Consider the following 23569-nt stretch of genomic DNA (forward strand, 5'->3'; position numbering starts at 1 on the left):
CCCTCTTGTATTCTATAGTACTCTTTCTGATTTTTTCCTGACTTTTTACTGTGATGAAAAATTATATTATGTCACATTATTAATTAGCTTGCTTGGCACTTTCCTACACTTGAGCTCTATAGTTTTCAGTATATTTTATTTATTGCTATAGTCTTTCAATTTATCAATTTTTCAGTAAACAAGCCTATTTTCACATGCAAAGAGATTTAAAACGATAGTGCTGTTTCTTAACATTTTTTTTCTATACTTTAGAATCAGTTGATATGCTGTCTAACCTAAGAGGTAGCATATAATTTAGTGATTAAGAGTTTTGGAGTTAAACAGACTACCACTCAAATTCCAACTTAGAGAGATACTAGCTGTGTAAACTTGGGCAAGGTATACTTAAAACTCTCTCAAAGAATCAGCTTCTTCATCTGTAAAATGGTGGTAATAATAGCTAGTTATTAAAATCACATTTTATTCTAAAATAAAATGAAATGATACTGGAAAGTATTTGTCTTGTATTTGGTACAGAGCAAGAGTTAGGTAATGATTTTGGTTGTTTTTGTTATTAACCCAATAAGCTAAGCCGGCTAGAAATGTCATTAGCTATGTCAATTATTCAAGAGCTAGCATACAATTTCCCCTTAATAACAGTAATGTTAAACTGAGGTGTATGAAAATGTGTTCAGAGTGGCATCAAGAATATCTTGAGTGTGAGCATATATATGGAAACTATATCTATAGTTACTTCCACTGAGATATAAACAAGTTTTTGTACCCAGAAAATTGCACTTATTTTTAGGGCACTGGTGTCAACAGCCACCTCTTCAAAGAAATTATTTCTTTTGATCCATTTAGTAGCTTGATCCCAGCTGCATAAAAATAGATTTGCAGTATTTCATTTTTCTACAGACTGCTGATGGCTGCATTCCATAACTTAAGAAATCTGTCAAAAGGAAGCCTCTGAAACTCAAAAGCTTTTACAGAAACTTGTTGCATTTGCTAGCATTCAAACTAGAATTATTTGCAATTCACAAAATATTGATTTAAAAAATATAGCTTGAAAATATTGAATAGGATTTTAACTCTGCATCAGATATTGACTATTAAAATTTTCATAACGTAAAGGTTACCATGCAATCAATAATTATATATTTTTATGATGATTTTAACATTTTCTCTTTAATCAAATGGGGTCAATCACTCAACTAAAGAGAGTGTGCCAGGGAGTACTATGTGTTTATGGGTGTTGCAGTTGATAATAGTAGCCTCAGCAAAAACTATTAGTCACAGTAATGAATGCCTTGATCACTTGGTAAAGACTCTCCAACTCTTCTACTTATGTCTGAGCTTATTTATAGTGGTCAGCAGTTCTGTGTGGGATTTTCGTACTTTATTATTTTTATTTGATTTTAATCACAGGCCATAGCAATCAAAAATAAAGAGAACAGGTAAGTAAAGAGAATCCAACTGAATCTAACAATTATCTAATAGGCCAATACTGTTTTATCTGTAACCTCAACCCCTTCCATCTCCACTCTGCAAAACGATCTTTTTTAAGCAAATCCAGGGCAATGCTTCATTCACCTGCACATGATTCAGTATGAATGTATAAAAACATATGGACTTTTGGGGTCGGCCTGGTGGCATAGCGGTTAAGTGCGCACCTTCCGCTTCGGCAGCCTGGGGTTCGCCAGTTCGGATCCCAGGTGCGGACATGGCACCGCTTGGCAAAGCCATGCTGTGGTAGGGGTCCCACATATAAAGTAGAGGAAGATGGGCATGGATGTTAGCTCAGGGCCAGTCTTCCTCAGCAAAAAGAGGAGGACTGGCAGCAGTTAGCTCAGGGCTAGTCTTCCTAAAAAAAAAAAAAAAAAAAAAAAAAAGTCATATGGACTTTATAACTTTGGTATTATTTTGATGATATAGCCAAGACCTAGAAGTGCCTTGAATAGTACCTTTCCAGGCAGTCCTGATGGTCTAGTGGTTAAGATTTGGTGCTCCCGCAGCCACAGCCCGGGTTTGTTTTTTGGTCAGGGAACCAGAGCACTCATCTCTCGGTTGTCATACTGTGGTGGCTGCTGTTGCTCTGCTGCTGAAAGCCATGGCACCAGTATTTCAAATACCAGCAGGATAACCCACAGTGGACAGGTTTCATTGGAGCTTCCAGACTAAGACAGAATGGGAAGAAGGACCTGGCCACCTACTTCCAAAAAAATTTGCCATGAAAATCCTATAAATAGCAGTGGAACATTGGCTGGTACAGCACCCGAAGGTGAGAGGATGGCGCAAAAAGACTGGGTAGGGTTCTACTCTGCTGTACACAGGGACCTCAGGAGTCAGAATCGACTCTACGGCAATAACAAAAACAAACTGTCTTTCCAGGACTCCCTGCTCCCCCAGGATTCTCAGAGTGTGTGCCTGAATTTTTTCAATGCAGAACTCTAGAAAATGGAATTACATGGACTCAAGGCTAAGTGAATCTCCCTCACAAATCTGAATCCTTATCACTAACATTCTTAGATCTTTCTGCAAGTGAGAGTAGGAGGCTGGGGAAAGAATGAGTTCATTAGCCATCTAGCTGCCAGGAGTAGAAGAGTGATGTCATCAATTTCCAGCCTGATCTGAGGGCCTTCATCTACCTAGATCCGAGACAAAAAAGATGTTTGACATAATTCCTCTTTAGGGTATGCTGTCACTCACCAGGAGCCAGACGGAGGAAGATCTATTGCAAAGAAGAGTATACACTCACAAATCTTACTTATTACCCAAAAGTGTACCCTCACACTTGTTAAAGTATTAAAACATGGAGTAAAGTGGAGATTTGATAGAAATTTGATTAATTGGGTCAATTGGTACAGTAGTACCCAAAGTGTGTTTTGAGCAACATTGGTGTTTTGAGCAAAATAAATGTCTTCCAAAAGGGAGTCTTGGAGCCTGAAATATGTGACTCAGGAAGAAGCAGATATGGTAGGGGATGTTTTTGAAATGTATTCAGCTGTAGGTCTTTGATCTTCACTGAGCATTTGTAGGATTAGTGTTCCTCGTAACAGTCTTTGGGGAATGGTGATGTAGAAAATCGATAAAAGAATGGCGAAAGGGACTGAATTTTTCATCTTGTCCATTTACTAAGTTTAATTTATTTGCATGATTGTCACTACGTTACTGAAGTTTGGGCTGTGAGTAGACATTGCAAGAAAGTGTTTTTCAGAACTTTTAAATCAAGCAAACTGAAGAGAATTTTTCTGACACTTGAAATGGAAAAGCTTTGTACTCTAGGTTATCCTTGCTCTACACATTTTATAAATCTGAGGTCTTCCATTCTTTGTTTCTGACTCAACTTGTGGAAAAAGCACTAGATTTTTCAGATAAAGTAAGTGTCTAATGTTTTTCTTTTGGAAATTCAAGCGTTTTATTAACTGAACATCATTGCTATTAGATTTGGAAATGTCACTATCTAAAGTTGGATCTGAATGGCCAAGTACAGACCTCTTGCTCTGTTGCATTTCAGATGGGAACCTTCTAGAAGAGTCATTAACCACTGATATTTCCAATTAGACAGTAAAATGCCATGATCCTCCTGTCAAAAAAGGGGCAAAATATCCACCAGAAAGAGATAGGCATGGGCTAGTCAGATCTCAAGTGGAGCGTTGTTTTCAATTTTTGGTTACCTGCTTATTAGAGAATATTGACAAACTGAAATATGTTCCTTCCAGCTCTAAATGTCTTTGAGTCTAGAAAAGCAACTAGAATACTGAGGAATCTTGGCTTCTCTGACCAGAGAAACATAGATTCAAGGGAATATAACAGTCATCTTCAAATATTTGAAAGGCATTCTGAGTAAGCAAAAATGGCTTTGTTTTTTGCAGTTCAGAAAGGCAGTACTTAGACGTTTGTGAGAAAGTATAGGAAGAAAGTGTATGGAGATATCAATACCTTTCTAATGATTAGAGCTTTGAATCATGCTAACATGAGAGGTGGTGAGTTGTTAGTTATCTGAGGATCCCAGGTAGAGGTTGCATGCTATCCATCAGAAAAATTATCTAAGGATAATATTGGCTGAAAGTTTGGATTACATGACCTTCAACTCTATTCTTTACTTCTAAAGATATTTTATAAATTGCATTTCCAACCACAACTATCCCAGCTATGTTGAGGAACATTTTGAGAGTCTGAAAAAATTATGGATCCTCTCCCCATAAAAATGCACAGATGCACAAACAAAATTTGTGTACGGTTTGAAGGTTCTTGGTCTCCTTAAAGCTTATTCATAGACCCCAGGATAAGAATCTAGTCTGTAATTTACTTGACTTTGCAACTCTGAGTGAACCACTTAACCCAACTATGCCACGAAATCCTCATAATTAAAGTGTCATCATTAAATAACCTTTAATGTAGATAGATTCTTCCACTCTTAAAAAAGATAATCAAATATTTGATTTTCTGTTAGAAAGCAATTTCTCAGTATAAAGCCCATTTCTCAAATGGAAATGGAAAACCAGGGTCTTCTCACAATTTGAAAAACTGAATCCTAAGGAATAGAGGCAATAAGTCTCAGTTCTCTGCTGGTTTGGACATAAACAACATGTTCTCAAGTCTCAATTTCCAGTTTTGACTTTTGGCTATTTGTAATAATAAAACAAGAGCACAGAAGGTTTGTGTGGGAGTTAGGCTCGAGTGTAAGATGAGGAATACCTTTTGTAATAAAAGACAATTGAAAGACATGGGTGACTGGGTGAGTCCATTTTACAGCTCATTAACACTGCCCTTAATTGGCAGAGATCATTGCTGAGTTGATCCATGTGAAGAAACTATACATACATATATATGCAAAGATACATATGCATATAGAAATGGAAATTATTTACTTTCAACCGATTTTAGGAGGAGAATTAGAGATGAGTATTTCCTTACTATTACAGTGCAGGTTTGTTTTATGCTAGTGGTTGTGATATGGTGTATCTTCAATTCATGTAAGACTGTCTTCAGTAATCTCAAAAATATTATGGGGGTACTTCTCAGTGTTAGCAACAATAAAGCAAAGGAATCAACTAGAAAAGATTAAGTAGAAATTTCATTAGCACTTTTGAATTCCAGTCCATCAAAGTAAAGGAGTTTTCTGAATAACCTCTCCTTCTATATCTCCCAACCATGAACTCATGTTTTTTCTGTTCCTCCTCTTTCACGGTTCTCTTTCTCCTCCTTATCATAAACAATTATTTATGGTGTACTCCAGAAAGTGCCTAGTGCTATAGAAAAACGTTTAAAAGGAGATACAAAGAACCAGCTGGGCAGGACATCAACCCTCAAGGCATTTACTATCTAGTGGCAGACAGAGGACGCCCTGAGCAAATCAGCATTTCTTTGTTTCTCATAATACATATGGACATGCCAGAAAGCATTCTCTTAACAGCAGTACCAGACGTTTACGAGCACCTGCTCTGTGCAAGGCCTCAGGCTGGCAAATATTTGCAAGCGCTGGTGTTGTCCAGTCTCGTGTTAAGAATGCAGATTCCTGAGCACATCCCCAGAAATTCAGTAAATCCAGGGTGAAGTACAATTTTAAATCATGGTTTCATGGGAAAGTGAGGCAAGTGGTCTGCAGACTGCATTTTGAAAGAAACATCTGCTTATGAAATGGAGAATCAAAGCAACATGAGACATGGAACCTACCCTACTGTGGCTGCAGTGTAGCTGGAGAGCCAATGTCTGTACATACAGAGATGGAAAACAATACATAGTAGCTAAAATATCAAATAAACGGCACAGAAGAGAAGTGAAGAGAGTAGGGGAGTGGACAAGGGAATCTTTACGAAAGAGGTAGAAGTGGAGGAGAGACATCAATAAATAGAATAAATGCCTTTTGTCAAGATATATGTTTATCTTTGCCTATTAACCCAGGTCATCATTCATTTTATATCTTCCTTTTGATCTTTTATGTGCATTCTCTAATTTGCTCAGTTCATGCTGCAACCTTTTCTCCATTGTGACTCCATGATCCTCCTCCACTCCAGCACTGGGAGATTGAGACCATATATACTTTTAGGAAGCAGCAGAGCTCACAGAAATGGGTAGGAGGGGATGCTGGTCACCACTTCAAGTGGCAATTCCTGTGGGAGCTGTGGGTCAGTGGTTATTTCAGTATCACCTACTATGGAAATGCCAGTTAGCTTCAGATATGTGGGTGTTCAAGACCATAGGGAATGTTTTAGAGGGGAATTACATCAGAAATCATAAAGAACATCAAAAACTGGCTACTTTTTCAGAATAAAAGTACATAAAGTAGCTGTGCATCAGTTCTACCAGAATACAGAAGGCAGGTAGCATCATCCTATTTTAATTTACTTAGGCCTATTTATTTGGAATTGTAGGATTTGTTTATCTTCCCGTGAGGTCTATCCAGGTGATTTGACATGAAAGGATAAGAATTCAAGTCTAATTTGAGCACTGATCAAACTCTTTATATTTGTGATCAAATAGAGTGCACATAATAAACTTAGTCAGAAATTGATAATTTGGATAGTACAGTCTAACTGCAGAAGAGTCCAATGGAAAATGCGTAGAATATACATAATATACAAGAAGTTAATACGTTGGTTTGTTTTGTTGGTTGGTTTTACATGTACCCTTTTACCTTCTTGTCTGCAGTTGCTGTGATTTCTGCACCACCCACTTTTTCCTTGAATCATTGTGACCTTGCCCTTCTGTATTCTCCAGTGGGATCTCTTCTTTTCTCCCATTTTATTTTTAGGCTTTCAAACTAGGCCATACATTCTTGGTCTCTTAATGTTAGCATTATTTTACTTGTCTTAAATGTATTATGGTACTCCACTCCCTGACCCCATCCTGAAGAACATGGAATACATTTCCCTGGGGCTAAAGACATATGATTGAAAATATATGAGACAATAAACATAAGGCTACTTTCCTGTGGATAGTTGCCTAGCTCCCCAAGAAGGTACTTGGGAATGAGTTACTTGCCTAGCCAGGGTACACCAAATATATCAAAGCATGGCTTTTGTGCTCCTTCTCTGGAACTCTTACATAGGAGTCTACTTTCAGCTTTCTTAGCTGAAAATTACACCTGAAGCTCTCTTTGAACTTATCACAAGCTCCATCATTTCTTTATCCCAGGAAATATCCATAGGCAGGATCCCAAGACAGGGGAATAAATCAGGAATTTCTTTGTGGAAATGCAGACTACTGCCAAATCCCCACTTTCTAGAACGTTCTTTCTGGAACCTTCACTTCATTTATCTTGAGTGCTAATATCTGCTTCCTTATTAATCTATTTCCACCTATTGACCTTTCCTTTAGTTACAAAGCCAATAAAGATTAAGCCTACTTTCCTTCTATATGAAAACCCTTTAAGTATTTTAGGATGTCTACAATATCTCCCTTAGTCTCTGCCTTTCCTGACTGAATATGGCTCTTCTGAGCATCTGGTCACTCTCCTGTTTGTCAATATATCTTTTAAAATGGGGCACCCAGCATGTCAAAACATACCCCATATGTGTCTTATATAAAGTTCAGAAAAATGAATTGCATGCTAGAATTCAATTCAGCAAATATTTTTTTAAGAGTTGCATCCAAACTGTTGTCTATTATTACATTTTTGTTCAGTGAAAATCTCAAGGTTGTGTTTTACACTAACAACTACAGAATCAGGTCTCCCTCATCCTGTGCTTATGCTATTAATTTTCTCAAACCTACATGCAGGATTTTACACTTGTGCTTGTTAATTTTTTCTGCTCTGAAGCATATGGAGTCTGATGAAGAGAATACCCCACCAGCTGAAAATGTGTTTTATGAGCTCTACAAGAATTTAAACAATCTTCACTCCTCTCTGGGCCCTCTGAAATCTTGCTAGATAACTGTTATTTGCATTTGCATGAACAACATGCACAGAAGAAAAAATAAAGTCCAGCTTTAAGTTTTTATCTGGGCCCTTGAGGACTATAGGAAGCAATGACAAAGATAGTCTTTTGTAGACAATATAACTATTGATCTTATGCCACAGTGGTTTTCTGGCTGCCCAATTCGACAACTTGTTGCTCATAGGCATTTAATCATGATGTGGTACCCAAGAGTTAGGGCAATTGAAACTCTTTAGACAGACAGGTAATTGCATGTGTACATCAAAGTTAATAGTGGCCTTGCAGAATGACAGAATATTAAATGCAAGGGAATTGTTTGGATCAATATTTGTTTCTTAAAAACTTCGTAAACAGCATTTGCCAAATAGGTGGTAAGCACTTGGTCAATAAGCATGTCTGAGTTGTGTGCACTGCTGCTTTGAAACTCTCTGAGTATGAAACTATATGAGCTGAAGTAAGAACACTCATTCAGCTCCAATTCAATTCCATCTACAGGGAAGTTTCTATAAATTACAAGGTACATATCATCCTTTCCTGAACTTAAGCAAGAATTGGGATGAGCCCAGCTCAACATAAGAAGGCAAAAAGCCCAAAGACTCATTCTCAACTAGAACCAAGCCCCCAATTGTTTCTTTCTGGATGAGCTCAGGGCCTGATACAGATTCTTTGGTACAGTAGGTGCTGAATAAATATTTGTTAGATAAATAAATTATTTGATGCTTTGATGAATAAATGTATACCAGCCTATACCTACTCACATTTAGATGTATTGCCTGGGAAGATGAGTTTATTACTGATAAGCCTAGCCCACTTCAAAGGCCCCCTGGATGAGAGTGTGTCTTCTGCAGGCTCTAATTCCCTATGTCTGGGAAATGGAATGTTCTCTTCCTTTTTCCTGGCATGCTCATGGAGAACAAAAAAGCACTTCCCTTCAGGTTCATAAAATTCTTTACTCAAAGGCATTTTTTTCTTGTTCAAAGGCCTTGGATGGCCTTATTTCCCAATTATCGTCTTTAATGGACCCCGTATTAAAGCAACTACCTTAACTTTCTAAAACACATGTGGTTCTAGAGGAACTCAGAGCATATTCTGACTCTTTAAAATCATAGTTCTGGGGCAGTGTGTTACCTACTTTCTTCAAGCATGAATGTCTCCCCCAGAGCCCAGGGTGATTGACTTACTCATCTAGTGATTATCCTTCCAAGAAATTACTTATTTATTAAGTATGTGTTTAGCTTCCAAAAACTGATAACCTGACTTACATTGGATTAAACAGAAGATAGTTTATTTTACAAATTTAATAAGAAGTCCAGAGGTAGGTGATACAAGGCTTGTGTAACTCTTGCAAGAAAACATCAAGTATTTAGATTCCTTCTGTCTTGCTTCTCCATCCTTAGAATGTGATTTTGACCTCATGGTCTCAGAATGTTTATCTCCCATGGGCATTGACTCTGCATTTTAGGCAGGAGGAATGAGCTTTTGTGGCAAAAAGGCTAAAGAGACATGCTATCCAAGTCTGCCTTTTTAAAAATCTCTCCCAGTGACTTCCATTTACATTTTCTCAAGATTAGCTGGGTCATGGTGACCATAATGGAGTTTGGGAGAGCAAGAATTTTTAGTGGGGCATATTGCCACCCTATGCACTTTATTTCTCCCTTACTCCCAAAAATAATTGGTTTCAATTTGCCAGAGAGAAGGCAAATTTCGAAACAGGGAAAACAGATATTGAGTACAAAACTACAAGTATCTGCCACAACTGCCTTTCTAAATTGATAGCTTGATCTACGAGTCAAGGACTGGCCTGCCCCCTAAAAAACTAAAATTGAGCAGTCACTGATTTTTAAAATGAATCTTGGAATTCCTATATAGATACTACATAGTAAGTCATGGGAAACTATTGGATTCTTTAGTATGGGATCTGAGTCTTATTATAAACCATTCTATTTTATCTATGAAATCACACACAACATATTTTCCATTCTTTGACCTATCAGCAATCCAACTCTTGATCTTCTTTCTTTATCCCCAGTCCTTGAAACCCAGCAGATTCAAACTTCCTTTGCCCAACTAACCTGTTTTTATCACTTTATTATTGGATTAAGGAATTTGCATTGAGTGAAAATAATATCATTCATCCTTCCAGATCCTACTTATCTCAGCAATACTGAACAATTTCAACCTTCTTCTGAGATTATTTGGTTGTAATAGTCAAATTTTAATCTGGTGGGTTATAGATCTGTATCTTCCAATTTGGTTTCTGTGTACAGTTCCTTATTTCCTTTAATTTTCACAAATAATTTCCTAGTTTTTACCATAGATTATTCCACCAAATTTAGAAATATTACTCCAGATATGTTTAAAGCAGGAAATGTCTGCTATGGTAATAAACTTTTTTCCTTGCTCTTAATGTCTCTATAGGCTACTGGCTATTGAGTTAAAAAAATGCCTTAATAGCATCATTATTTTGAAAAATTGGGAAAAAAAGAGAACAATTAAAATAAACACTAGAGCTCTTATGCCCTAATCAACCACTATACCTCAGGTATCTGTTAACACTATGAAGGATAGGATTCTAGACAGATAAAACCAGACAACTGACGAATAAGTTGAAATAAATGATAAGGTTTTGTTACAACCCTCTTATTTATCTATGGGGACTTTTTGTTCTTAATTATACGACATGACAGGATTCAGCATAGAAAATGTGCAACATCCTTAAACATGACTCATATAAGCAATAAACTTTTTAAAAACAATGGGCTGTGCAAACAGCCTCATGGTTTTCCTTCCTCACATTTTATATGTGAAACTATTATTTGCCTATATTGTTTAAGAGTATGCATTACTCCTCCTTGAATGTAAATGCATTTTAAATTGATAGGATTTTCACGCGGTATTCCAGAGCACGGTTTTAACCTATAAATTTTTCTAAAATCTAAATGTACTGCTGCCTGATGGCACTGGGTCATGTTGTTGTGAACTTAAGGTAAAGCAAACATTTGCTGCAAATTACATACTTTTCAATTTTCTAATGCTAGCAAATGTGAGCAGCTTAAAAATAAAAATCATCTATATTCTTCCTAAAGAAAGAAAAGAAAAAAACCTCACATATCAGTTCAAACACTTCCTTGTTAAGCTAATTTTCTTTAGCTTGTGTAGCGGTTTAGTTTTTTGGTTTGTTAGGGTTTTTTTTCCATGCTGTGTAAAGGCTAGCTCAAAGCAGTACAACATAAAGAAGGACTTCTTTTTTAATCTCTTCTACTGATTGGCTGAGAGGGTATGTATTTGGGGGTGTCTTGTCGTTTCTCTAGAAACTATTTATGTAAATTGAAAAAAATCAGTATTACTTGAAAAAATAACTAAAACTTTGATTTAACAGTATAAAAGAGGGTACTGTCTAATCCCTCAAGGAGGAAATTGCTTTTCTTCATGATCCATTGCTTTCATACTGTTTCTGGCTGCTACTGCTGAAGGAGGAAAGACCCACCTTTACTCTTCTCTTACCATGTCTGTTTTCTTGCCTCTATAAGGCTTGGCAGTAGGTCATAGTTGAAATGAGTAAATTTAAATAATAATAGTAAAATGCATGACTGATAAGATCTTCGTCTCAATTGGACAACTGTAATTACACCAAAGCAGGAGATAATTTACACAGGAACCTGAAAAGGGAAATTAAGAATTTGGCATGGTGTAGCAATGAGGATGTGACTTCTTTGTACCTCTCTGTATGCCACTGCAAATATTGGATGGAATGGGACAGCACATGTTCCAAAACTGGTGATTTTCTGAAGTAAGCAGGTTTTTTTGGGAGGTGCTTTGATTTTTTTTTCTTTGACAAATGACAAATCAAAATATTGCCAATATGAAGGGACACTGATTATGTTTGTTTGCAGTTGATCTTCCATTGGCTAAAGTACCCAGTTTTCCCCACAATTTAAGCTGGTGTTTGCTATGCTAGGAAGTAGCATTCTTTTAAAGCAAACCACTATGAATTGGACTAAAACAGTTCCATTCTCAATATTTGGCTTCTAAATTTTAACAATGAGTGAAATTTTGCATTGCACAGAAAACTCTCTATCCTTAAAAATTAGAAGAGCAAATTCAGTTTTAGTTGTTTAAGGGTATTGGTAGATGAGACATTCACTTATTCTTTCCATTTGGATGAAAATATTCGGTTAAGTCTAGAAATGTTTCTTATGCCTCTTTGATTAGTTGCCTAAAGCAATCTGAGGGTAAACTAGTTCATTTGAAAGTAATATATGAGGTAATCATTAAGTATGCATTTAAAAAATCATCAGATATGCTTTGTTTTAATACCTATCATGTGTTAAATATTGAAGACCACACCATATGCCTAATGAAAGCTTCATTAGGAAGACATTAGCAGATTAATTCCACTCGCTGTGTGGTTTCTTTTATTTAGAATGCAATAAGGTAAGTTCATTAGTCTGAAGACGTAATGTTTGCCACTGTACCTCAACGCGACCAGGAACAATACCGCAGAGGTCTAGGGATCTAACACCTGTCAAGATAAACACACAGACTCTTGGGGAATTATTTCAGCAATAGAATAGAGAAAATCTGAAGGAAAGTAATTCTTTCACGAGAGAAAAAGAAGACAGTTAAAAAAAAACAACAAAACACCAATTAAAGGTTTTTCGAAATGCCTCAGAGGTCATATATTTCTTATACAAGTATCAAAAAATGTGATCTATCTTTTAAGAATAAATGTTTTTATTTATTACTATTCATCTTGAAATAAATATTCTAAGAGATTTTGAACTATGTGGAATTATCATGCAATTTGAATTGAACCACTGAAAGTTTTTCCGACACTGGTAGCTTAAGAACATTGATAGCTTAGAACAAATAGATTCGATTAGAAGTTCTGCCATAATGATCTTATTTGAATGGCTACTGTTAAAATGGTGCCAGTATTTCCATTATAAAACCTTATTTTCAAGGATTTATAAGTTGGCTATAAATGTTGGTGCCACAGTTCGACTTGGCAGCAGGCATCTTTGCTTGGTGGTGTTTTATTTTTCCTTTTATATAGTATGGGAAAGAAAGACATCTGTTTATAACATGAGCAGGAAAATACAACAATGAATTCTATTATCCTTCATAACCAGTTTACTTAGCATTCAAATTAAGGTTCAGCCTAAATTTCTTATATATTTTAGGCAAGAAAAGAGCTAACCAAAAACCTTCAAGGATAAACTGAAGAGGATTGGTTTCCTTTGTTTGTTGGTTTTGGTTATTTTAAATTCCTAACCTTGGCGGTGGACTTAACCAGTTGCTTTGATACTTCAGTCATTCAGCACAATAATAATGTCAAGACACTATTACATTCTCCGAGTATTTGCTTAGGTATTTGTGATAGTCTATACTTGAGAAAGTAGCAAATAACTGGCAGAGTTCAGAAAATTTTTCAACAGAGATTTGTGTATTAAAATTTGGTGGAAGAATGAACGGGATATTAGGAGAGGGAGGAAGGAGAAAAGGTTGTTCTTACAGAGGGCATAGCACGGGCAATGACAAAGAAGAAAAGAGTGTGCGCTGTGTGTAGGGAAGAGAGAAGGCCTGTGACTAGACCCTAGGATGTTTGTGGGAGAAGTTGAGATAAAGATAAGACAATAGAGGCAGATTTTGAAGGGCTTAATATGCCATGCTAAAGAACTTTGACTTTACCTGGAAAACAGATCTTTGTAGTGGGATAGTCGCAGTAACTTAACTATAGTACTAACATCAAAATATCTCTCTAACAAAATGTATAATCTAATGTGTTTGTCCTGAATTGGATGGAGATTAGATTATAGATCCCAGATAAACCTATTTAGAGATTCAATTCAAATTGCCTGATTAAATCCCTTTCAGTGCATTCAAATAGCAATATATGCTCCAGAACATATATTCATAGTGATAGATCAATTGGTTTATGCCCTAAGTGCTTGGGCATTCAGGAAATCAAACTCATAGAATGTGCGTGATGTCTGGTTCTGGATTTGAATATCTTTGTTTACTAAGGAATTTGCAAATCATGTCTTGTTTTTTATATCATCCTAACTTGCCTTATAGTTGTCCTTCCAACTCTAGTTCCATTCTCAACAATCCCATGTTTCTTCTGTAGTGATGGATATGTATAATAGAATGTTCTAGTGAACGCAGGCAGACAGATCCAGGTTATCGGTTTTTGTCGTTGATCTTTCCTGTAGTTGATGCTGGTCAGACTGGTGGCCTGATATGCCAGGACCTGAAGAGCACGTCTTGGGTTTTTTTTTATTTTTTTATGTCGATGGCCAGTATTAGGTTTTATATGGAAACAAGCATTCTCATCGAGTCTGATTTTTTCTATACCATAAAAGAAGAGGAAAGAATAATCCATTCAATAAATAAGTAAAGAAATGCTAATACATATGTACTAGACATCTAGTACAGACACTGTTCTAAATGCTTTGAATGTCAACTCGTTTAATCTTCACAACAACCCTACAATCATCAACCTCTTTCGCAGATGAGAAAACTGAGTTTAAGTAACCTGCATAAGACCACATGGCTAATAAGTTGGTAGAGTCAGAATTGAATCCTAGTGTAGTGCTGGAGTTCCTGCCTCTAGCCACTGACCAGGCTAACCAAAGAAGAGCTCAAATACGAAAGATGGGAAGGAAAAGGAAATAGTTTTTTTCCAAGTAAAGGGAATTTATAGTTACATGGTGTGAGATGAGGACATGTAGGTTTATATAGTAGACATCTTGAAGTCTTTAAAGAATGATTTAAAGAAGAGATCTGAGAACAGCACTATTGTCTATGTTTAGAGTACACTGCTAAGAAGTGAGGTAATTGGTAAGGAGCTTAATTAGAAAGCTCTCCCTGTGTTGGTTAATAAAACTTGTGTGGAACAATATGACATTCAGACAGAGCAGTAGTTCTGAAATCTGATTCCCCCAGGCTAGCAGTATGAGCATCACCTGGAAACTTGTTAAAAATGCAAATTATCAGGCCCCTCTACAGGTCAAGGAAATCAAAAGCAACGCAATCTATGATTTAAGAAGCCCTTCTAGTGATTCCTGGGCACACTAAAGTTTGAGCACCACAGACTGAGAGAAACAGAGACTAAACTAAGAAATTATTGAGGAGGTGGCTGAACTTGACTTTAGACTGAGTGGGGAAAGTTTGGAATAGGGCTAAATTAAAAATCACATTACAGCTCATTATCATTATGTTTTTAGTACCTATCTAGAACATGTGCATACGAATAAATGACAATAACTTGTATTTAGTGTTTAATATATTTTAGGAACTGCTCCGATTCCATTACATATAGTGTTATGTTCTCCTACTACATTATGAGCACATTAAAATCAAAAGAGCATGAACCAGTTGAAGAGTTTGTCAGGAACACAAGTTGGTTGAAATAGCTATACAAACTATATGACAGTGTTTGCAAGACGGTATATGATTGGTTGGTGCCCAAGCAATGCTCACAACACTTAAAGATGCAGTTATGGAGACATCTCTATGACTCTGCCTTGGTGCCTAGGCAACACATTTATGTATGATGTTATAAGTGAAAGTTTTTTTAAAAGTAGTGCAAGAGAGGGCCGACCCCGTGGCTGAGTGGTTAAGTTGGCACACTCCGCTTCGGCCGCCCAGGGTTTCGCCAGTTTGGATCCTGGGTGGGGACATGGCACCACTCATCAGGCCATGCTGAGGTGGCGTCCCACATGCCACAACTGGAAGGACCCACAACTAAAAATACACAGCTACGTACTGGGGGGCTTTGGGGGGAAAAAGGAAAAATAAAATCTTAAAAAATTTTACAAAGTAGTACAAGAAAAAAGATAGAGACCATAAAATACTTTAGTCTTAAACATAACGAATATTGACTGAATAAATCTATTAATATTTCACAAATCAATCTGCACATCTAGGCTTTGATTTAATTTAAGTGAATTGGGTATCATATTGGCTCATGTTGGGTTCTCACTACTCCCCCTCATTTATTATATCAACGTGGAGGTTCTAGGTAATACTTACTTTGACTGAATTCACCAATCAACATCTATGACTGGATTATGAGTGGTGGGAGATGAAAGTACACTTCTAGATAGGTAAACACATCATGAATAAACCTGACTGCTCAATAACGTTATCACTTCTGTGGGCCTCAAGTATATCATCTGAATAATAAAGAGATTGCACTACCAAATCTCCAGGAATGCTTTTAGCCCTGGCATTTCTTTTCTTTTTTTCTCCCTTTCTTTTTTTTTTTTTTTGTTTTACTCCCACTGCTCTTACTCTTCTATTCTGATCTTTTCTCAGAATACCCTTAGGGACCTGCAATAACCCAGAAAGGTAACAAGATCAGAGGGTTATCCTTACACCTTCACAGACAACTTCTGTCTCTCTCCCTTTTTACTTTCTCTCAGTCCCAACTCAGAAATACAGGTAGATGTGGGGTCTGCTTGCCTTTTCTTTGTGCAGACACCAGTAATAATGCAAAATTCAAGACTGACATGCTCCTCATTTTTAATTTTTAAAAGATTGGTGCTGCCTGTGGGTTTTAATATACGTCTCCTCTGCTGCTTTTAGTGTCTACTTTTCTATTTAAAAAGTTTATTACTGAGATGTAAGAATTTCCAATTATGTTTGAGAAAAACATGAAAAGGTTGAAAGTGTCTGCCTGACAATCATCCTGTTTCTTGAGACAGAAGGGTTAATTTTTAGAAAATGAAAATATAATTTGAAATGATGTGTCCTTTTCCATTTCTCCACACACTCCTCCTTCCACTCACTCTCCTCTTTTCTTTCCTTCCATTTCCTTTGTTTTGTTCCCTCAGCTTTCAAAGCCATCTCCCATTTCTTAACACTGTTGTCTGACTTAGGCTACCTGCCTTCTTGTTCATGAAAAATCATCCGCTGTGAATGGGCCTAAGACAATGTCCCACGCATAGCTATTAGGTTCTTTTGGTAGATCTCAGTAGCCACAGTTGTTAGAGGCGGGTGACGGCTAACCACTCTTCCAAGAGTTCCCACAAGTACAGGTCACAGCAAAGCTAAGATGCAGAACAGCTTCTGCTACAGAAACAGACATTTATTAGTAAGTAGGCACTTATAGCTTGTTCTGGAATCTTTATGAAGTTCCAGCTCTTGGTTCTTTTAGGTACCAGAAAAATGTCTTGCAAAAAAGGTTTTCCAGAAGCAAATATGGCAGTATTTCAGTGGCGGAATCCGCCTTATCGTCTGTGAGAATTAGACAACTAAGATCTGTTAGGAATCAATAACAGCAGCCAGTTCATATGGTCTTGCATTGATTAAATGAGCTAATACATTTACATCTCTCAGAGTTGGGCCAGTCAAAAATGTGTTAGTTCTTATTATTACTATTATAATGGCACCATTTCTTAAAGTAAAGTGTGAAAAGCATCTTAGATTCACATACTCTATTCAAGTAGAAGGAAAGAATGTCTATAAAGTATTTTGGCCAATCCACATATCTTGAATGTTAATGATTTCACCAAAGAGAACCCATTCCTAACCTCCATTACACCATTTGACAAGCCATTTATTTCACCAATGATAGCCTATTTCCAACATACATCGTAATTAATTTACAAAGTCACATCATGATTGGAGATGATGATAGTTCAAGGCTTCTAGAAGCCACCTCTGGCTTCCATAATTCTGGCTGAGATGTAGGAGCATAAATTCCTGATGAAGGCAACTTACTCTCATGGGATACAGAACAACACTAACAAACATTCATATCACACTGTCTTTGCTGAAATATTGAAGAGTAAATTACAGGCAGCTGAGCACCATGTCTCCTCCAACGAATTCTTCAGTCACCTAAGACCAATTTGTCAGATGCTGCCTCAGTTTCCTTTCGATAATGCACTTCCAACCACAGGGACTGACCACCTGAAGAGACACAAAGAATAAGCACAAGCTTTATTTGTTCCATCCAGATTAGGCATGTGTTTGCTCACAAGACTTTTCTCTACTTTCTGGACAAAGAATTGCTCCTTGCTCCAACAAATTACAATCATTTATAACAGATATTGCAGCATCAGTATCACAGCATCCACCCCAGAACCTCCTAGGTATTGCAAAGGTGCCCTAGACATCTGCCTGAAACACTACAGCTACAATTTCTTCTTTTGAGGCAGCCATAAATATTTCTTCTTTAGCTCTTGAGACTCCAGTAAAACTGAGATTTCTGGCCTATCCTTTCCCTAACTTTGCCTTTATCTCCCCAGGCCAAAGACAATATAAGACAGACAGTGGAGCCTTTTCTTCATTGAACGCTCTGGAAGGTTCTTCAGAATCTTCTATATTTATTCTATTCCTATTGCTTTAATTTATACAAATCTCTTTGCAAAGTCCCAGCCCCATCGTTCCCTATTAATCAAGAGAATAACAAATAGAGTCAATCCTCATTATTCACGGATATGAATTCACCTCCCCACTAAAATTTGTAACCCCTAAACCAAAACCACAGGGCAATTTGGTGATCATTAACAGACATACACAGAGTGGCAAAAAATATGAGTCCCTGACAGCTACGTTCCCAGCTGAGGTCAAACAATGCAACACTCCGCCTTCTTGTTTCAGCTCTTGTACTGTAAACAACTGTCCTTTTTGTGATCTATTTAGCGCCATGTTTTGCACATTTTCGTGCTTTTTATTGGTGACTTTGCTGTTTAAAATGGGCCCTAAACATAGTGCTAAAGTGCTGTCTAATGTTCCTCAACACAAGAAGCCTGTGATATGCAGAGGAAATAGGTATGTCAGATAAGCTTCATGCAGGCTTAAGTTATAATAGTGATGTTGACTGTGATTTCAGTGTTAATGAACCAACAATATATATTAAATAAGGTGTTTTTAAACAGAAAAACACATAAAACAAGGTTGTATATTGATCAGTGGATGAAAATGTGGTGACCAGAGGTTTGCAGGAACCTAACCCCTAGGAGCAATGGTCCGGTCTTCACTAATTTAGTGTTTCTGGTGACTTTTTAGACCGTAACTACTGGGAATAATGAGAATTGACTGTATGTACTAAGAAACTAACTTACATTTCACATATGCTGGGCACTAGAGGGAGTACAAATGAAGATTTAACTCTGCTCTCCTCCAGGAATCCATCTAGTTGGGGAGGGAAGGACAAGTCAACCCCATATATGAGGGTATTGGAGAGTAATGCAATGCTCTACATCTCCTATAGACGGAAGGGAACTGAATGAATGGTGCAGGCTCAACAGCTTGAATACGTTAGACCTCTATGGGAGGAAAGACATAATGCCTTCATAGTGGGGCACATATGATATATTTTAAAGCACTCTCACATTAAATATTGCATTATATCCTCCCTGCCCTGTGGGATTGTTAGGAAGGATAGGAACATGACTATTTTATAAAGGAAGCCACGGGGCCTCAGGGAAAGGCTAAGTAACTAATGTGACATAACCAGTAAACGGCAGCGCCCAGAATGCAGTGCGGGTTTCCTACCTCCTAGTCTTCTGCTGTATCCATACAAACACCATGAAATATAAAACTCAGAATATGAACCTAGAGTCCTAAAACCACACTGTGAGGATTTTCCTCTTCTTTTCCTTTTGAAGCTCTACCTGCTACTTTAAAAATGAATACTCACAACCCTTGACTAGTGAATTAAAATACGTATGCTAAAATAACTAAATGAAGAGGAAATGGCCCGAGGATCAGGGTGGGAACAGTACACAGTGGAAGGTGCTGGATTTGGGTTCTGTTGGTCTTTGAACAGCTGTGGAAAGTCGGGAGACAGACGTGGCATATTTAAGTACATAAAAGCACCTTCTGTAGCATGGCTAAGCCATTTCAATTACTGAACAACTGAAGAATTATCTTTTTAGTAGAATCACATAAACTTTTGACAGGAATGCGAGATGTCAGATTCCTACAGATTTGATTTGGTGGTGCCTGGTCACTGTTTACATGGTGACCATCAGACACCCAGGGTCATCTCTTTGAATGGACTAAAAAGCAATTTACAAGTCTAAGTGGCCACTTGGATGAGTGGCTAATATGAATAAAATCCTTCTAGAATTACCTTCTTTTTCAATATGTGACTTTATATTTGTTGATATAAGGGATTAGGTAGATGGTGAGGAGCCTGTGGAAAGTAGGACCTATACATAGTTGTTTGCCTTTGTTTTTAAATAAGAATAAAGACAAAAAATGTCCAGCCACTAGACATGTCAGAGTTGCTATCACCTTTTGGAAACCTAGGAGTGTTTCAGTCACACGGGCAAATCTTACCTGCCGGCCTCAGTGCCTGTAGTCCTTGCCAAGTGCACTTGCTGCGCTAGATTTTTACCTTTAAGTGTGTGTTGGCTTTGCCGGTCTTTCAACCAGGCTGCATAGTTTCCAGTTAAAGACACTGCATTTCACCAGTAGGATATAACTTTCCTCACTTCCTTGGGAGCACTAGATTCAGAAATTTTTGTTTCCGATGCTAGTTTCCTTATGAGACAGGATAAAAGGAAGAACTCCACCCTTAAAAAAGATCATCAGAGCTGGGCTTCTATAGAGATCTGGGGAGCCCTTAAATATCCCTAAATGTTTGACTGAAATACAAGCAATCTCATTCGTACTATTTCTCTCTCTGCTGTGCTATTTCCCACCCGTCTTCTTTCTCTCTTTCATTGTCCCTTTTTCTCTCTTCCTCAGCTGCCGAATTCACTCATCCTTTTTCCTCCTTGTGTGTTTTAGTTCTCTGCACTTCCACTGCCCTGTATGGGATATAATATTGTAGTGGGGAATGAGGACTCTTTGTTATGAGTAATATGTGTAATTAACAGATCATCAAAACTGATGCTTGAGTAGATGGTGTCAAGCCATATTTAGCAGATCGGGTTTGAACACCTGGCAGAACAAGTTTGGTCCAATAAAAAGAGCCGAATTCTTTCCCTTTTAAGAGCTCTCAAGACACTGGTTACATCTAAACCATAGGGGTAGAGGAAGGGTGCCATTTGCCATTGTAATTCAGACGGAGGGATCACCTGGTAGAGGAGGGAGAGTTGCTTTTTAGGTGTTCCCCGCATCGCCGTGCACGTGTCCCTTTGATGTGTGGAGAATGCATGAGAGGCAAAGCAGGGCGATTTTTGTGGGAAGCTAGACCAGCCTCCCTCGTTACATAGGCTCGTCCTCTGCATTGCATCCGAGCTTCAGTGATTTGCTGTTTGGAGACTGCAGATTTGCATAGAGCCCCTCGCTTCGCCAGCGTGTGTGGTTTTTCTTTTCTTTTTTCTTTTTTTCTTTTTCTTTTTCTCCCCCCCCACCCCCGCCCCGCTTCGTCTGCTGCTTCTTTTTCTCAGCTCTCTTTCCCCCGTTCGATCCCAGCTTCCTTCATAAGGGTGCACTCTTGCTTCTGAACCCCTCGCCGGGCGTAAGTGTCAGGAGGCGGCGGACGCGGAGATTGCCTCGGGAGCAGGCGATGCGCGCTGCTGCTCCGCGCGCTGCCCGGGGGAGGCTGGCGCAAGCGGGCGAGCCGGCCGGGGCTGAATGGAGGGAAGAGGCACCTCGATTCCATGGGGTCTGCTTCTCCCTTGAAAGGAAGTTGGGCCGGCGAAGTGGCCTCCCCAGTCCTCACACACAATGCTAAACGGATTTACCTAGTGGATTCGCGGTGGATGGCTGTCATGTAGAAGTGAGGACCCTCCGGGAGGAGCTTTAAACAATTTCCCCGCTCCCCACCCCTCGGCACGCACTCTCGCCCGAAACTCTTTGGGAGTATCCTCTCGAGAACCCGGAGCCCTGGAAATCTGGAAGCAGCCATCCGCTCCGCGCTTGCTGTTCCCCGGGGCTGCCTTTCCGGACAAGCCCCTCATCGGCTGCATTCGCCTTGGCTATGTTTCGGATTCTTTGGGGTGCAAGGCACGGAGGACTCCAGGACCCCGAGAAGACTGTCCGAAGGAGGGAGAGGATGGGTGCTTTGGCGCGGTGAGGCGGCCAGCCCCGCAGCCCACCCTGCGCCGCCCGCTCCCCGGCGCCCTCTCCCCTCCCCGCGCCCCAAACTTTGCCTCCCGCGGCGGCTGCCCCTCGGCGGGCGCCCTGCCATGTACCAGAGGATGCTCCGGTGCGGCGCCGAGCTAGGCTCGCCTGGGGGCGGCGGCGGCGGCGGCGGCGGCGCAGGGGGGCGCCTGGCCCTGCTCTGGATAGTCCCGCTCACCCTCAGCGGCCTCCTAGGAGTGGCATGGGGGGCTTCCAGTTTGGGAGCGCACCACATCCACCATTTCCATGGAAGCAGCAAGCATCATTCAGTGCCTATTGCAATCTACAGGTCACCGGCATCCTTGCGAGGCGGACACGGTGGGTCTGCGATGCCAAGTTCTCGCGGCTTACTCCCTCGCTCCCCTCTTTCAACCCTGCGCTCGCTTCTCGGCCCCTAAGGCTCAGAGAAATGGGAGCGCGAGAAAGGGAGGTGCATTTGGGTGTGTTTGGTGGGAACCACTTATCTCTTTGAAGACAATAGAAAGGGGATGGGGGAAGGCATCGCGGGTGTTTGTGGTGAGGGGTGGGAGGGGCGTTCCTTGTCGGGGTGCCGGGAGGAAGACGTGGGCACCTGTTAAAGGACCATCCCTGGCCGGGCGCCTGGTGCCCGCGGGAAGGGGGCGTTGCTAGCCAGAAGGTCACTCGGTGTGGCCGGATGGGGCGCCGCGCTCGGCTGAGGGACCTGAGCGCCAGAGAGAGGAGGGCTCTGCAGAACCTTTTGTCTGTGCTATGCCTGCTGCCCCACCTCCTGCCCATTTTCCCTGGCGTGGGGGAGGGAGAAGTTCCAGCCTGCACATTCCTCCAAAGTGTGCCCAGACTCCAGTGACAATGAAGCGGTTGGTTCTGGACTCACTCAACAGGAGGCCAATCTCTTTTGCCCCCACCTCTCCCACCTCTTCCTTTAATTGGAGAAGGTAGGAGGGTAACTCAGGCACCCTCTCCTACTCCGGCCAGGCCCTACCAGGCTGGGAGGGGACCTCTGAACACCATCCCCGTACTCCCAGCCTACACACATGTACGCTTCTTTTTTCTTGTTGACTGGGCTGAGTTATTTTCTAAATAGAGCAGAGAAAGGCTTGGGTACCCAAACCCACTCCCTGAGGATCATGTCTGAAGGCTGTTGGGGTAAGGGAGGTCCTGCTTCCTCCTTCTCAGAATTTAGTGCTTCCCAGGGAGAGTAGGTGGGTCAGTGCTGCCTGGTCTAAGTCAGGAGGTCTGCCTGGAGGAAGGTAATTTAGAGCAGAGAAAAGCTGTTCTCTTCACCCTCCTTGGTTCCTTTGTAAAGAGCAGCATGTGGAGAAAAGCCTTGCTTGGCAGGTTTCTTCTCCAGAGTGACCAGAAATGTAAGACCAGGTTCCTCTCATCTTCAGATAAATACCTATTTCAGATTCCCCGAACTGCGAATAAATAAAATATTGAACTGTTTTTGTCTTTCCCCGCTCTCAATCTTTCTTCCCCCTCAGTATAAAATCTGTTACATTAAAAAGCAGGGTGCAAGTTGAGAACACTCTCTCTTCTATCCTTTCCCCCGACTTTCCCTGAAGCGCCCCTTCCTCTTTCAGACTTGGATCAGCTCTGGATGCTTTGCTCCTTTCTCTACGTAATTCCTCTCCCCTGAGCAGCTGCTGGCTATACCAGGATGGCCCTCTTCCCCAGGGACAGGCTTTCTACCT

General features: G+C 39.7%; 1 protein-coding gene across 48 annotated transcripts in view; it reads left to right on the top strand.

Moving 5' to 3' along the window:
• Positions 1–23569, top strand: part of NRXN1 (neurexin 1) — a 1070775-nt gene that overhangs the window by 648408 nt on the left and 398798 nt on the right. For 2 of the 48 annotated variants that reach the window (XM_023619692.2, XM_023619693.2), the window contains exon 1: positions 20841–22214. The exons of 44 other annotated variants lie outside the window; for them this stretch is intronic. In XM_023619692.2, the coding sequence (XP_023475460.1) occupies positions 21962–22214 (253 nt within the window). In that variant the 5' untranslated portion in view covers positions 20841–21961. Of the gene's footprint in view, positions 1–20818; positions 22215–23569 lie in introns of those variants that run through there. 2 more of the 48 variants (XM_023619691.2, XM_023619690.2) reach the window with 2 other exon arrangements.

The sequence above is a fragment of the Equus caballus genome, chromosome 15 (genome assembly GCF_041296265.1).
Source record: "Equus caballus isolate H_3958 breed thoroughbred chromosome 15, TB-T2T, whole genome shotgun sequence".
In the NCBI taxonomy this organism is placed as follows: domain Eukaryota; kingdom Metazoa; phylum Chordata; class Mammalia; order Perissodactyla; family Equidae; genus Equus; species Equus caballus.